General features: G+C 43.0%; 1 protein-coding gene across 1 annotated transcript; it reads left to right on the top strand.

Moving 5' to 3' along the window:
* The first annotated feature begins 6,958 nt into the window (after positions 1 to 6,958).
* On the top strand, positions 6,959 to 14,620 carry NPY (neuropeptide Y). Its single transcript, XM_036863866.1, has 4 exons — positions 6,959 to 7,250; positions 8,210 to 8,397; positions 12,453 to 12,533; positions 14,420 to 14,620. The coding sequence occupies exons 2-4, from the start codon at positions 8,210 to 8,212 to the stop codon at positions 14,442 to 14,444; spliced, it is 294 nt and encodes a 97-aa protein (XP_036719761.1). The 5' UTR covers positions 6,959 to 7,250; the 3' UTR covers positions 14,445 to 14,620.
* The last annotated feature ends 1,552 nt before the right edge of the window (positions 14,621 to 16,172 follow it).

The following is a 16,172-nucleotide window of genomic DNA, read 5'->3' as shown; positions in this document are numbered from 1 at the left end:
GCAGCACTTGCTGCAGATATTCACTTTTCCTTCCTTGAAAAAAAAAAATTGCACTTGGATTCGAGAACACCAAACATCAAACTCTTAGTTGTCCTCTACCTCTCTGGTCCCTCCATCTAGGCTACTTTGCTCATCCCTTCTCATCTCCTGACCTGTCAATTTTGACTCACAGCAGGACTCAACCTGGGGCTCTTTTTGTCTCTTTCTTAACTCGGTTCCTTGACGATCTTATGTATTATCACAGCTTTAAATGTCACCTAAAGGCAACCACCTCCTGAATTTAAGTCTCAAGGCTAGATCGCTCTCCTTAACTCTAGATTCATACATAGACCTGACTTCCCCCCTTGGGGTCTAATAAACATCAAAATCTTACCATGTTTTCAGCTGAGCTTCCAATGCCACCCCAAACCTACTCTACCCGCAGTTACTTCCATTATAGTGGGAGGCAACCCCAGCCTTTCGGTTGCTCAGGCCAAAATATCTGGAATCATTCTTTTCCCCTTTCTTTCACACTCTTTGCTGTACTTTTAAAATATATCTAGAATCAACTATTTCTCATCTCTCTTCTACTATCACCTTGGTCCTAGTCACCATGATGTCTCACTGGATTACTCTACTAGCCTCCAAACTGGCCTCCCTACTGCTATCCAGGCCCCTCATCAGGTTCTCAACACTGCAGCCAGAGTGACTCTGTTAAAAATAAGTCAGATTATATCACTCCTCTGCTTCAAAACCTGCAATGACTCTCCAATTCACTGATGGAAGTGCCAAAATATGTAATATAAAGCCCTATATGATCTTTCCTCTTCCACTCCTCTCTGACCTCATTTTTTATTATTCTTCTTCTCTCTTACTTTGCTCCAGCTGCAATGGCATCCTTCCTGATCTTTGAAAATGCCAGGTACATACCTGCCCTAGCATCTTTAAATCAGGTTTTCCTCTGCCTCTGATGCTCTGCCCTGTTATTTGCATGGCTCCCTCCCTCACTTTCTTCAAGTCTTTGCTCAAAGTCATCTTCTCAGTGAGATCTTCCCTGACCACCTGTGATATAATAAGAAATATATTTAGTCTTTGTTCCCGGTTCCTGGAACAGAGTTCCTAAAAACCTTGTAATTTTGAGTGATAAGGGGGCTCGGAGTATCTTTTGTTCTAATATTTGGTCTTTAACCCCAGTTTCTGACACAGGAGCTTCTAAGACCCTTGGAATCTCTGGAGTGAGAAGGGTGTCTTTTGTATGCTAATGAGATGACTGGCTGGGAGACCCTAGAGGGCTTCAGGTTGGGGGCTGTCACAGAAAACCAAGCCTTGATTAGAGGCTTGGAACTTTCAGCTCCACCCTCCACCCCCAACCACTGAGGAGGGAAGAGGAGCTAAAACTTGAGTTAATGATTGATCACACCTTTCTGATGAAATCTCCATAAAAACATCCCTGAACTGTGGGGTTCAGAGAGCTTCCAGGCGATCACCTGGAGGTTCTGGGAGGGTGGTACATCCAGAGAGAGCATGGAAGCGCTATGCCCCTTTCCCATACCTTGCTCTATGTACCCCTTCCTCTGTGTCCTTTGTAAAATCCTTTACAATATACCAAAAAACTTAAGTAAATGTTTCCATGAGTTTTGTGAGCCATTCTACCAAATTACTGAACATGAGGAGTGGCTTGTGGGCACTCCCAACTTATAGCTGCTTGGCCAGAAGTATAGTTAACAACCTTGGACTTAAGACTGTCATCTGAAGTGGGGGGCAGTCTTGTGAGACTGAACCCTTAACTTGTGAGGTCTGCACCAAGTCCAGGCAGTTAGTGTCAGGATTAAGTTAAATGGTAGGACATACAGTCGATGTCCACTGAGAACTGGAGAATTGCTTGATGTATAAAACCCCACACATTTGCTGTCAGAAGTGTTGTGAATAGAGTAAAAGAATGTGTTTTTAAAATTTTACCACCCAACTCTCCTATAACCCTCCACTGGCACTTTCAATCTCCCTTCTCTGCTATTGCTTTTCTCCATAGAACTCATTATTCTAAGTATTGGGAGTATAATGGTGAACAAAACATACATCCTTGCTCTCATGGAGCTTACACTTATGAAATGTTAGAGACACCAAGCAAATAATAATACATATGACTATACACCTAATTAGACAATGACAGCTGTGAAAGGATCTTTAAAAGGAAAATTTAAGTTTAGGGAACCACACAATGAGGCAAGGTGGAGAGAAACCTATTCTAGATTCAGGGATTAGGAAGAAATGACAAGCAGAGTAAAACATGAAGGATAAGTGGGAGTTGGCCAGCAAAGAGTCAAGGGAAAGGAGAGTGTTCCAGGCAGAGAAAGCATATGCAAGGGCCCTTGGGCAGGAATTAGTTTGGCATATTAAGGACCCTCAAATTGTGATTCACGTAAAATACTTAAATTCTAAATCAAAGAGAGATTTCTCTTTCTATAGAGAGCCTGAGTAAATATTTTTGATTTTGTGGGCCAGAATTGCAATCTCTGTAGTACAGTCTCTGTCATAACTTCTCAATGTTGCCTTTGTAGCAGGAAAGTGGCCTCAGACAATATGTAAATTAATGGGCATGGCTGTGTTCTAGGAAAACTTTGTTGGTGGCAGCGGCTCAAACGCTGTAGTTTGCCAATCCCTGTTCTTAATTATAACAGACTCCTTTAGAACTCAGTTATAAACCTCAGTTTCATAAAAATATTTATTCTGATCAAGACATATTTATTAGGGATCTATTTAGTGCTAGGTATCATACTAGGGATACAGAAGTAAATTAAAAATGTGTTGTCCTTTCTTTTACAGAGTTAGCAGTTATTAACAAATATCAATAAAATAACTAGATAATACATCAAAATTCAACTGAAACTAAGGACAGTTAATGAGAAGTTCAGGGTCCTCTGAGAACTTATAACAGGGGATCTAATCCAGCCCGGAGGACTAGGAAAATCTGAAGTGACATTTCAAGGTAAAACTAGAAGGATGTGTAAGTCTTGGCCAGGTAAAAAGTTGAGAGAGAGAATATCTCAGAGAGAGAACATAGCACATTGAAAACCCAAGTGGGAAAGGTTATTTAAGGAGCAGAAAGAAAGCCAAAGGACAGGAATGTAGGGAATGAAGGAGAAAATTAAGTTAGATAAACCGGGGCTTCCCTGGTGGCGCAGTGTTTAAGAATCCGCCTGCCAATGCAGGGGACACGGGTTAGAGCCCTGGTCCGGGAAGATCCTACATGCCGCGGAGCAACTAAGCCCGTGCACCACAACTACTGAGCCTGCGCTTTAGAGCCCACGAGCCACAACTACTGAAGCCTGTGAGCCTAGAGCCCGTGTTCTGCAACAAGAGAGGCCACCGCAATGAGAAGCCCACACACCACAACGAAGAGTAGCCCCCGGCTCACCGCAACTAGAGAAAGCCCGTATGCAACAACGAAGACCCAACACAGCCAAAAATAAATAAATAAAAATTTTTTAAAAAGTTAGATAAACCTAGGAGGTAGGTAAGGCTCAAAATATGTGAGCCTTGCTTTTCAATTTAAGGATTCTGAAAATATTTTGGACTTCATATGGAATTTAGGAATTAGAAAACTAGGAATTTATGTTAATGGAAGCTCTATTTTAGATAATCTAAACTTGAGGCTTGATCAAGATTTTCTGAGTTGGACATATAGCCCTGGACTCCAGATATGAGCCCTTAGCTGGAGGTAGAGATTTCAGACTCATTAGCCATGGGAATAGATGAGTTTTCTTGTTTAGTGTATGCAGAATGGAAGGGTTAAGGCTGGGGCTTGGGATACAGAAGGAAAAGTTAGCAAAGGAGACTGTGGCCAGTTCAGAGAGCGAGGAAGTAACCCAGAGGAGACCAGTGAAGGCAACAGTGAAGGTAAGTCAGATAACTAGTAAAGGTCCTTGCAGCTTGCAGTTAGGAGGGTCTTACTGATGGCAGTTACAGTAGGTAGATTCAGACAGAACCTATATTGCTGTGGTTTCATGACCAAACCAAAGGTGACGAAGAGACAATGAGCAGAAACATCTTTTTTTCCAAAGCCTTACTATGAGACTTCCACTTCTGATTAAGAAATAAAAAGAGGAACTGGATTTGCCCTCCCATTTGAAACAACTGAAACACCAGACAAAAATACCTGAAACAACACCCAAAACATTCGACATCGGGCAGCAAAGGACAGTGATCTCTTAGAGATGGGAAACAATTGAGGGGAGCCCTACAATTGTCTCAGCCCACTGCCTGAAGAAATTATCCAGGCTGCAGTGCAGAGGGAGGAATTGAAACAGCTAAAGTTCATGCATAGAGTACCAGATAAGAGAGAGAACACTCAAGATCTTCATAGTGTCCAGCTAAAATACTTAATGGACTGCTGATTAGATCGTGCACATGAAGAACCCACCTGAGACCAGGAAAAGAACTGCACAAAAGGATGAGAGGAAATAGTGTCCAGTGCTCACAAACAGCTGATAGTCCTGTTCCAACAGCCAGAGGGGAAAACTTCACAATTCAGGGGGCATCAGCTATCAGTTAAAGTAAGAAGAAGGTGCTTGCCTCAGAGTGGGGAAAATTAAATCCAGACTAAAGCCACCTCTGGGCCCACCTTAAAAATCTTAGATGCAAGACCGGAATGGATCAAACTACTCCCAACTTTTTAAACTGTGTACCAGGACAAAGCTCAAAAATAGTTTTAGGACTACAGAAACATCCAACAGACAACAAGGTAAAATTTACAATGCCTGACATCCTTTCCAAAACTATCAGGCAGACAAAGAAGGAAAATGCAAGCCATAATGAGGTGAAAATCAATCAATCCAAAGTAGCACAGAAATGACACCGATGATAAAAGTAGTAGACAAATTATTATTAATGCATATTCAAGAAGTCAGAGAAAAGATTGGACACGTTAAGACATGAAAGAAATAAAAAGGATCCAAATTGAAATTCTAGAGATAAAAGCTATATGGTCTTTGCAGTGATTAGACATTGCAGAGGACAAGATTAGTCAACTTGAAGACATAGCAGTAGAAAGTATCCAGTAAAACACACACAGGAAAAAAGAACAAAACATATAAAAACAAACAGACCATCAGTGAACTGTGGGACAACATACACCTACCATACGACCTAGCCATTCTGCCCCTAAGTATTTCCGCAAGAGAAATAAAAGCATATGTCCATACAAAGATTTGTAACATGTTTATAGAAAATTTATTTGTAATAGTCCAAACTGGAAACAACCCAAAGTCCATGAACAGTTGAATAGATTTTTTAAGTTTAAAATATATCCATATAATGAAATACTACTGAGTAATTAAAAAATGAATTATTGATACATGCAATGACATAGGTGGATCTGAAAATAATAATAATGAAAGAAGGCAGACAAAAGAGTACATACCATGGAATTGCATTATGACACAATTCCAGTAAATGCAAACAAATTTATAATGACAGGAGGCAGATCAATGTAGGAGGGGAGTAGGGAGAAGCAGGAGGGAGGAATTACAAAGGGACATGAGGAAATTGATTGTGGTGATGACGTCACTGTGGCGTTATTTGTGTAAGAATATACCCAATGGAATATTCTAAACATTTGTAACCTAGTATATCTTAATTGTATCTCAACAAAGCTGCTAAGAACAAACATATAAATACACGATTTTTGAAACAAAACGGTTCAGCTGCTAGAAGTGCCTCTCTTCTTATCAAGAATGGAATCAGAGTTAGGAAGTGTTTTGCTCTAACTTTACCAAAGGCTCTTTCACATAAGCATCCCTGAGCAAAGCTGAGAGCCTGGTATTGTGTTCCTGGTATATGTCGGGGTGATGGGGAAAGAGGCAGTCACCCAAGTGAAAGGGATGTTGGTCTTCAAAATTGCTAACACAGACACACACACACACACACACACACACACACACACTCAGGATTGCTTGCTGCACAGTAATTGATATTTAATTCACCGCTGTCAAAACAGCACAAAAACAAAATGTCAGTTTAACAGACTCACTTGTCATTTTAGCATTAAAATAACGTGTAACTTAACGTTTTAATTCCCTAACATGCCTTTTATTCAGAAAGATTCAGACTTCTAGAAGCATTCATTCAGGGAACTTCAAGACCTAGTCCACTACAGGAAATTCTGATCCTGTAAAAAGAGTTTATGCATCTTTCATATTCATTCTACAGGTTCAGTGGGATGTGCAAATTAATGGTGATTGTTTTTTTACCTGTTTCATTTCAGTCAGAGCCCGCATTCTCAATCAACGTTAATCGAACCTATTTGGGACTATGCAACGGCCAGCAGATAAAAGAGAAATTGCTGTTAATTTAACTACCCGGTCGCTTTGGACCAAAATTTTGCGTTCGCGCTTTAAGGGGTCTCTCCGAGCTTCAAACTCCTCTCTTTTTCAGCAAACCCAGAAAGTGTCCCCCCTCTGAGGAGTTTTCAGTCGCTACACTCTTTCGAGTACCGCCCGGACGCCCAGCGTTTGGGCGAGTTCTTGGGGAGGGCTGACCTCCACGAAAAACAAGCTGGGAAAAGGGGCGAAGCCACAGAAACCTATTCTCAGCCCCTGGGAGAAGCGGGGAGTTGGGACCCTCTAGTTCTGGACTTTAGGCTGGCTCCCTGACCTGCTTTAAGCGCAGGAATATCCGGGCACCGAGTAGTCTCCCCCGAAAGCGTGCTGGAGCAGTGTCCGCGCCCTTGCCGCACGGATCCCGGAGAGTCTTCACCAAGTAGAGGATTCGGGTACCCCCAACCCTGGCGCCCAGCTCGTTGGTAGTCCCGGTGACAGGTGACAAAGATGATCTGGGCTGCTCCTATCTCTGGCAGGAATAGATGGGGCGTGAAGGACAGCGAGGTTTGGCCGCCGCGGGAGGGCAGGAACTTTGGCGTGGTCCAGCGCCCTCGGAGCGCGCTGCCTCGCTAGCATCCTGCTAGCTCCCCCTTCCCGCGGCAGGGCCTGGCGCGGGCGAGTCCGTGTGTGGGTGGCTCCCGGAGCCGATCTCGCCCGGCAGCGGCTCTAGCCCCCTCCCCCCTCCCCCGCCAACGCTGGTGGGATGCGGCGGGTTGGGAGTCACCGAACGTGATTGCCTGAGGCCCCTCCTGCCGGGGCGAGGGAACGCCATAAAAGCCCCGTTGCGACCTGCTCCGGACACCCCATCCGCCGGCTCTCACCCCTCGGAGAGGCGAGCCGGACTGCACAGCGCTCGCAGCCCAGCCACGCCCGCTCGCCAGCCCGCCAGCCACCGTGAGTGCCACGACCCTCTTGCTTGGCGGGAGCGAAGGGAGTGCGGGCGCCTGTGAACTTGCCCGGGGCGCCGTCTCACCTTCTGCAGATCCCAGGGGTGCTGGGAGGGTCGTGCCCCGCTCCCCAACCCCTACGCGCCGGGCTCTCGGCGCTCCGACGCGCGCCAGCCGCTCTCGGCGGCTAAATTCCACTTGCTCCTTCCTGCCCCCTCTGATGGTACCTCTGCCCTCTCCCCGACCCTCCTGGCTGGGTCGTCCCTCTGGGTTATCTTTAGGCGGATAAAGAGGGAGAACACGACCGCATCCCAGAGCAGCTGGCAGTTTCCTCGAGGGTCGCCGCCTGGAGGGAGTTTTCCCAGGCAGCGCTCCCAGAATGAGGACTCCCCGGAGCTTGGAAAACGCGCTCCCTGCCGCCTCTCGGGATCCTTGGGATCCGATCTGAGACTGACTGGCCCGGGAGCAGTTCTCTCCCCTCTCCTCCCCGCCCCACCCCCACGCAGTTGCCACCCTGAAGTACTCTCAGCCATCAAAAGTAGAGAAGAAGGAACTTCTTTGCTCTAACAGGGGCTTTGGGGAAGAGGGTGGGAAAGGGGTAAGTCCTCCACGCAGCGGCAGGAACTTCTAATCTGTTTTTTAAAGTGTTTTAAACTGGCGCCGGCGCCTCCCCCAACTCTGCGTCTCTCACCGCGGGATCTTCGGCTCTGCTACTGGACCAAAGTTGCTCAGAATTTTCGGGCGGAGCAGCGGGGCAGGGCCAGAGCAGATGTGGACCTAAATCCGAAGGGTCGTGCTCGCCACGCTCCGCTTCCCTCTGCGTGCCTGGGTCGAGCGCGGACTGGGGGTGGAGGTGGGGTAGGGGTGGTAGCAGCGGCATGGGCGCGGGGGCCAGAGGAAGGAGGTGCGGAGTGTGTATCCTCTGAATCCCCCAAGCCCCCTCCGCTGCCCCTTCGGTGTCCGCAGATGCTGGGTAGCAAGCGACTGGGGCTGTCCGGACTGACCCTCGCCCTGTCCCTGCTCGTGTGCCTGGGCGCTCTGGCCGAGGCGTACCCTTCCAAGCCCGACAACCCCGGAGAGGACGCGCCGGCGGAGGACTTGGCCAGATACTACTCGGCGCTGCGACACTACATCAATCTCATCACCAGGCAAAGGTAGGTGGGCTACGTGGGAGCGACGACTCCGGGACCAACCCTCTTTCACACCCGGAGATCGTGGGGATCTCAGAAGACAGGTACCTTTTCTTTTTCTTCTTTGTATCCCGGGGCAGGACAGTATCGGGCACATACTCAGCTATCAGTAAGTATCAGGGCACTGAGCACATTCCCTCTGCAACTACAATCACAAAATCCTGATCCCCAGACTCGGGTTCCCCAGGCTGGGTGGCTGGCCATCTCCTCTCACCCATTCCCTTATCTTTTTTGTTCTTAGAGCAGTTGGGGGTTCTGTTTGGAAACCTGGATAGGAAAGTACCCCGTGAAAGGGGTCAGGAGGTCGCCGGGGAGGTGCTGTAGGGAGAAGGGCGAGCAGGGTATCTAGAAAAACAACAGCACAAACTAAGGAGGAAACAGCTGGGTCGCCAAAGACATTGCCAGATTTTCCAGCCTGCCCAGACCGAAGTGAATGACGGTATTTAGGAAAAGACAAATAGAACTACTTTTTTCCCCTCCTGTACAGTGTTTTATTGCAGTCTCAGCCCCTCACTTGACAATTCTGCTCCTAATAAGTAGATATTTAGCAAGAAAATAGTTGATCTAACATGGCGAGACTTTTCCCATTTCATAGCAGGTGAGTTCTGAAAAGGAAATGCCCACTTGGTGCTTTTTTAAGGAGAAACTTACAGTGGTGTACTCACTCTAGGGTGAATCCGGGGATTACATGTAATCTGAGAAATTGTCGTCTTTATTCTGAACCCCCAGAAAGCTAAGATGAAAGGCCATATTTCACTCTCAACATCAAATCTTAAGCAAAAAATCAAATCCAAACTATTTTACAAATAACATAGGATTAAAATTTGTTTCCAAAATTGGTTCATCTTAGTTTTGAATCATTCAATATCTTATTTTAATTACTGAGATCAAATGACCTTAATAAGCTAAAAACAATGAGCTCTTTACAAGCATTAATGTTATTTAACATATTTAAATTATGTTTTGTAAAGTATTGTTTTTTGTTTGTTGTTTTACTATATTTCAGGGAATAGTTGGAAAGCATCCAAAGTGGGGAGAATTTATATTTCTTAATTTTTAACATTTTTTCTGTTTCATCAGAAAGCTATTTCATCCTGAAAATCTTTTTTTAAAGTACCAATATATATAGAATCAGAAATACATGAAAGTGCCAGAATAGTATTGGTTTATGATCCCTGAAGTCAGATAATTTTCATTAGTGAGAAGCAAGAATGTCTTATATCTTAATAGACTTTTCAGAAAGTTAATTGCTTCAAATTCTTGCTTATGCCATCATACAGACCAGAGAAAAGAACTTTTACAAATTGTTTTTTTTCTTCTGGAAAGCCTTTATTAGTTATTTAGTCTGATAATTATAGCATACAGTAAAACTTATTTTTCAAAGATGATTGCTATAAACCTTTACTGTTGTATAAAGGTTTAGTGTTTCAACCTGTTTTCCTAGGCATTATTTTGTTCAGTCTTTACCACAAAGCTTTGAAGTGAGTATAATTACCTCCATTTTACAGATCATGAAACTAAGAACATTTCATGACAACTTTTTTTTAGGGATGATTAAATTGGAGCCCTCCTATTGATCTTTGGATGTTGTCACCACTATCAGCATTCAATGTGATCTTCAACACCCTTGATGAGGAGAAAATAAGGGAAAGGGATGAGATTCAGGTTAGGTGGGAAGGAGCTGGTCCTGAAGCAGTTTTCTGTCTCATCTTCATATAAGTTCCATCTTAGAAACACTCAGAGGCTTATAATCTGCACCCATCACCTCCATTCTGTACTCTCATCATCTTCCCACCACACACATCCACTCATACGCACATGTTTGTATTTTTGAAAATTACATTTGTGAGCATACGTTTTAATTTGGCATAAATGGTACTGTGATATCATTCTCTTTCCTCCCCTTTTCTACTCAGTTCATGTTCTAAAGCTATATGCTCCTGGTTCATTGCTTCCATAGGTGGCATCATTTATTCTAGAGCATTGATCTACCACATTTTATTTATACAGTCTCCTAGGTCAGTGATTCTCAACTAGGGCTGACTTCATGCTCCCCAAGACACTGGGCAATGTCTGGAGACATTTTCGTTTGTCATAGTGATGGGGTGGGAAGGTGCTACTGGCATCTAGTGGGTAGAGGCCAGGGAAGCTGCTAAACATCCTACAATGCCTAGGACAGCCCCTGACAACAAAGACTTATCCCGCTCAAAAGGTCCACAGTGCCAAGATTGAGAAACTCAGCCCTAGACTAGAGTTTCTCCCTCTTGGTCTCTCATTGTTATCACCTGGGAGCTTTTAAAATATACTGATGCTGGGCTGTAACAGCAGCATCAGTATATTTAATGAACTCGTGAATTAAATCAGAATCTCCCCCGGGGGTGGGGGGCATGGGGCTGGGCTTTACAGTGATTTTAAAAGCTCCCCAGGTGATTCTAACATGCCGCCAGGTTTAAGAATCTTTTCCCTGGAGATGCCATCTTTGAAAGTTAAAGCGTTGTGGAGAAGAAGGATAATCCAGAATTAATTAGAGATGGAAGAACAGTCATCAGTGCTGCTCTGAGTACCACTTTCTGACTGTGTAAATTCTTCTGTTACAGACTTAGGTTCTCTGATGGTAAATTGGAGAAAATATTTGCCATTTCTTTAATTCACTGGAGTATGATGAAGATAAATGAGTTAAGGTTGCCCAAGAGTTTTAGCATTAGTAAAATCAACTGATGGACAGAATAAATACATATAAGCAGCGGCCTGCAGCCTGATACTACAACTCCAGAAAATCTTTGAGGAAATCTTACAAATGATGGGGACAGGGGAGATGGCTTTGTCTTTGCCTCCCTTGAGTTCCAGCAAAGGAGCAATAATAGGAAATCTTTCCCCAGAATTTAGATTTAATTGTGCTCAATAGGCAGTTAGCATATATCCTCCGTCAGCTTTGTTCCACTGTTTTATCTGTCAGCTAATCAATCCACTCCAGGCTTATTTTTCATCTGTGGAAAAGAGTGGCTGCTGATGTCCAATGCCCTTTCTGAGAAAGGGAAAAATTGACTCCTCAAAAAATACAACTTGGTGTAGATTTGTCGGATCCTTTAACAGTGAGAGAGAGAGACAGACAGACAGACTAGTGCCCTCACTTACCTGGAGCCAGCAGCATAGACTACCCTGGCAGGAAAACATAACCTTGAATTCATATATTGTCCTATCCATATCCTGCTGTGGGAGAAAAGAGACCAAGAACATGTCCATGGACCAGAATGATTCCTTCATATTTTCAGGGCAGATTAAAATCACAGCATGAGAGAAGGCTTTTAGCTTTAGGCACCCCAAATAAATATGGACTCAGGATCTGTTGGCAGCTGTGAGAATGGGTGCATTTCAACAGCAGTAATGTGCATTCTTGTGTATCGCTCTGTCACTTTCAAAGCATTGTGACTTACATTGGATATTCATCAAGACTCTAATCTAAGCAGGAGTTATGATTTTATTTTTACAAATGGGAGAGCTGAGATTCAAAGACACAGGTGAGTCTAGAACTTCAGTCTGATGAGTTTTTCATAGACCTGTTTCTGAAATATCATCTGGTCTCTTTGTTAAGATTTAAACTGATGTATATCACCAGAACTGTAAGCCAATTAGCTAATTATGGAAACATTTAAAATCATACTTCGATGTATTTTAATTTATTTCCTGTCACCTAGTTATAAAACTATACATATGTATTGTTTGTGATACTATAAAAAGGCAAGAATTTGACTAGGAATTTTGGTTGGGTTATATAATCTGCTAAGTTATCTATTAAGTATTTAAGCAAAATTTAAATATATATATAATTTGAAATCATATTTATGATGTTTCTGTATCATGTATGTTTCATTCACCTAGATTACTCATTAGCGGATGATCAACTGAAAATAACTTTTATATTTAATACCACAAATCTTTTCTTTTCCTAAAGGTTTTTATGGTTCCTCCAAACTTGCTTTAAAGGACTTTTACTCTCCCCCACCCTGCTTTTTTTTTAGATACGGAAAACGATCTAGCCCTGAGACACTGATTTCAGACCTCTTGATGAGAGAAAGCACGGAAAATGTTCCCAGAACTAGGTATGAAAACGCTTGTGTGGGGACATCATTGCAGAGTTCAGATACCCAGGAGAGGGAAATCAGAGAGGGCTGCTGGGAGGAGGTGTTTGGAATGGGGTCTTCTAGACCAGGTAGGATTTGGACAGAAAGAGGGGTGGTGAACAGAGCAGGGAGGACCTTTCTCTTCACACACTCATTTGCAAATCTCTAAACTGCTGTGGGGTAATATTTTCTGGCTCAAATTATTTGATGCTCCTTTGAAATTTTAAATATGAGTGACTTTAACCTCAGAAATTACTCTATAGAGAATTTCTCACTGGCTTAGATTGTGGAAGCATAGGGTAAGCAGCCCATCTCTACATTGAAATGACCAACTCTCCATCTTTGGCTGAGGTCATCTTTAGTTGTTATACCCTACGTGGAGGATCTACACATCCTAGGAAATTCCCCTTCTGGTTCTCACTCCAGTCTTCCTGGTTTTACACGAAGCTGTAGATAAATAGAGGGGTACTCCTGCTTACTTTTTGACATATTTTAGTTCAACTGATGTCACATCATAATTTATCGCATTCAATGAATGAACAAGAATGACATTATTCTTAGGGCTTGTCTGGAGCCTTGGGGCTTTCTTGGAGTGTGGACCTGCCTTAGGAAGGGTGCCCTCTAACATCTAGGTGTCACACATTGGGCTGGGGTCCTCCTGAGCGAAGACTGTGAGTGAAAAGATGCCTGGTCCTCCTCCGTTTCCATAACTGGCTCTCCTGTCCCAGGCCCCCTGCCCCTACCCACCAGTAAGATCACATGGCATATGGTTTATCCAATTCTGTGCTAGCTAGTCCGCCTTAAACCCAGAGCTCTACAACATCAAGAACCAAGTTCCCCAGAAGAGGTCACTAGAACACTTGCTCAGCACATGTGACTGGCTTGTCACTCTTCATTGGGTTCTCCCTAGAGGATGAGCCAGTGACCCTCTGAGCCACCCGCCTCCCCTCCCACCCTCCCTCTGTTCTCTTGTGAAATGGCCAGCCAGGGTGAAGGTGCAAGTGTAGAGTTGTCAGGTTTGTTCTCTCTGAAGGAAACAACAATTTGGACTGAAATAAAACTCCAGTGCTCTTGTCCCTGGCGGTAGCAGCCAAGACTTGAACGTCAAATGCAAGGGAAGCAGGTGGAACACTCATAAGGGTGGTTTTTAAATACTAAGCAATACATACTTTTTTATGTTTCATTGATAGGCATATGATGTTTGCCACCGTAAAAAGTTTAGGATACGCTATATCTACTTAGGGTTAGAAATATAATCATCCAGACCGATTTACAGTCTTGCTGCTGCTGTTTGTTTTGTGGCCATGCATCACACGGTTGGTGCATGAAATAGTTAATTGTACTCTGATTGACAGCCTCAATCATGTGCACTTAGAAGGAGATAGAACCTGACAGCCTTGAAGTTGCCTGTGAATGCTATTTTATTTAAAAGGGTTCTTTATAGTCTAATAGATAGCACCTTACTACATAAAAAGCCTTGCAGGAAAACACAGGAAGCATATTCAGAGTTGAATAACAGTAAGGTTTTTTTTACAGTTTCATGTGATTCCTGTAGTTTTGATCTTCAGAAATATTGAACCCTTTCTTTGGCTTCTTTGATAAATACAGAACCTTTTAAATACTCCCTCTGAGATTTGCCTGAGACTCCCATTAACATGAGTGAAAGCTACTCAGCTGGGTCTCTGTACATTATGCCACTGTCTCCCACTCTGATATTCTACATGGCCTCCTATTTAGAATGCCAACAGCAGACTTTTCAACAGTTTCTGATCATCTTTCAGTTCAGAACTGAATGTCTCACTCTCGCAAGGCTCCCAGGAAGTTGGGAAGCTTCTCTTACGCGCTTTGCTTCTTGTGTTTGACAGGCTGGAAGACCCTTCTATGTGGTGATGGGAAATGAAACTTGCTCTCCGGTCTTTGCCTATTTTTCAACCCCTATTTCATCCTGTAAAACTAGAGTCTGCCGGTCCTCCCAATGCATGCAGCCCCTTTGCTCACCTCTGCAGAATTTCCTTTTGTCAACATTGTATATATGTGCGTTTAAATAAAGTACCATGCATTCAAAAGTGTATGCTCCTCAATGCAAAATCTGCTGTTGCAGTAGTGAGAATTATTTGAAGTTATTCATTAAATCACAATCTCCCTCAAGTAGCAGATTCAAGGTTTGTTTCACCAATATTAAAACAGTGCCTAAAAAAAAAAAAAAAACAGTGCCTATGGAAGATATAAAGATATGATTTATGACGACCAAGACTCAGCTGTCGGGGGTGTGTGTGTGGGTGTGTGTGAACAACAGACATATTTGGAAACACAGAGCAGGGCAATGCTAATTTCTAACAATTTACTGAACATTTTCCCCCATTCATATGGAATTCTTGCTAACCTTGTTAGCCTATGCTGTCAGCAGAAAGGACTGATGTCTAATAGAACTTTCTGCAAAATGTCCTGTATCTCCTCTGTTGAATACAGTAGTCACTAGGTACATGTGGCTTTTGAGCACTTGAATGTAGCGAGTGCAAATAAGGAGCGGAGTTTTACATCTTAGTGTATCTTAAATAGCAATGTGTCTCCAGTGGCTACCATATCAGACAGCTCAGATCTACACATTTACTTAGGCCACCACTCTTAGAATTTGAGTCATAAACAGAAACACACTGAGTAGGATGATTATCTTTTCACACAACATGGGGTATGATAATTAATTTAGCTAAAGGTTATTAAACTTCCCCCTCTCCTTCACTTATTAAATAAGTACTCCTTCCATGTACTTATTTGCATGGGCTTAGTTTAATGTTATTAGATTCTTATGTGTAATTTCTAAATCAAAGAAAATGGGCCTCATCTTATATTTGTACTTTGAACCACACCGTAAAAAATATGCACAAATATTTTTATGTGATGTCTTAAAACTGCTTACAGAAACCCTGTACACACCATGACTTAGGGAATTGTATGGTATACAAAATATTCTTTGTTCATAAAGCATTCTAATGTTTCTCCAGTGCCCTTATGAAAGGAGCCAGAGAGGTCCCTCATCCCTTTCATCATATGAGGACATAGCAGGACGATGCTGGCTATGAACCAGGAAGCAAGCTCTCACCAGACAACAAATCTGCTGGTGCTTGATCTTGGGCTTTCCAACCTCCAGAACTGTGAGCAATAAATCTGTGTGGTTTTTAAGCCACTCAGTCTATGATAATTTGTGATAGCAGCCCGAGTGGATTAAGACATCCCTGAGAAACAAAAATTCACTTTAAGAAATACAATAATGGTTAAAAAAAAAAAAAAGAAAAGAAAAAATTGCACAACTACACTCCAAGAGATTCCCTAGTAGTACTTCTGAAACATTTTCAGCCTGATAACCCTTCTTGGAATGAGTTTAAAGGCACCATACCACCCATCTATCATTGCAAATAATAATAATAAACCTTGCTAGAATTACAGTAAGAATAATTCAACCTTCATTAATGAAATGCCTGTGAGCAACATAGTCATTATCAAGTCTATGTAGGAGAATTTATGAAGCTCTCCTCTGATCCTATCTTTATTCAACATTCTAAGAGGTATAAATTGTGTATGTGTTTTTGTAGGTGCCATTGTGTTGTTTTTTTTAAATTT

The sequence above is a fragment of the Balaenoptera musculus genome, chromosome 9 (genome assembly GCF_009873245.2).
Source record: "Balaenoptera musculus isolate JJ_BM4_2016_0621 chromosome 9, mBalMus1.pri.v3, whole genome shotgun sequence".
NCBI classification, from domain to species: Eukaryota; Metazoa; Chordata; class Mammalia; order Artiodactyla; family Balaenopteridae; genus Balaenoptera; species Balaenoptera musculus.
Note: the sequence above shows the minus strand (reverse complement) of the source record. Positions and strands in the feature narration are given on the sequence as shown.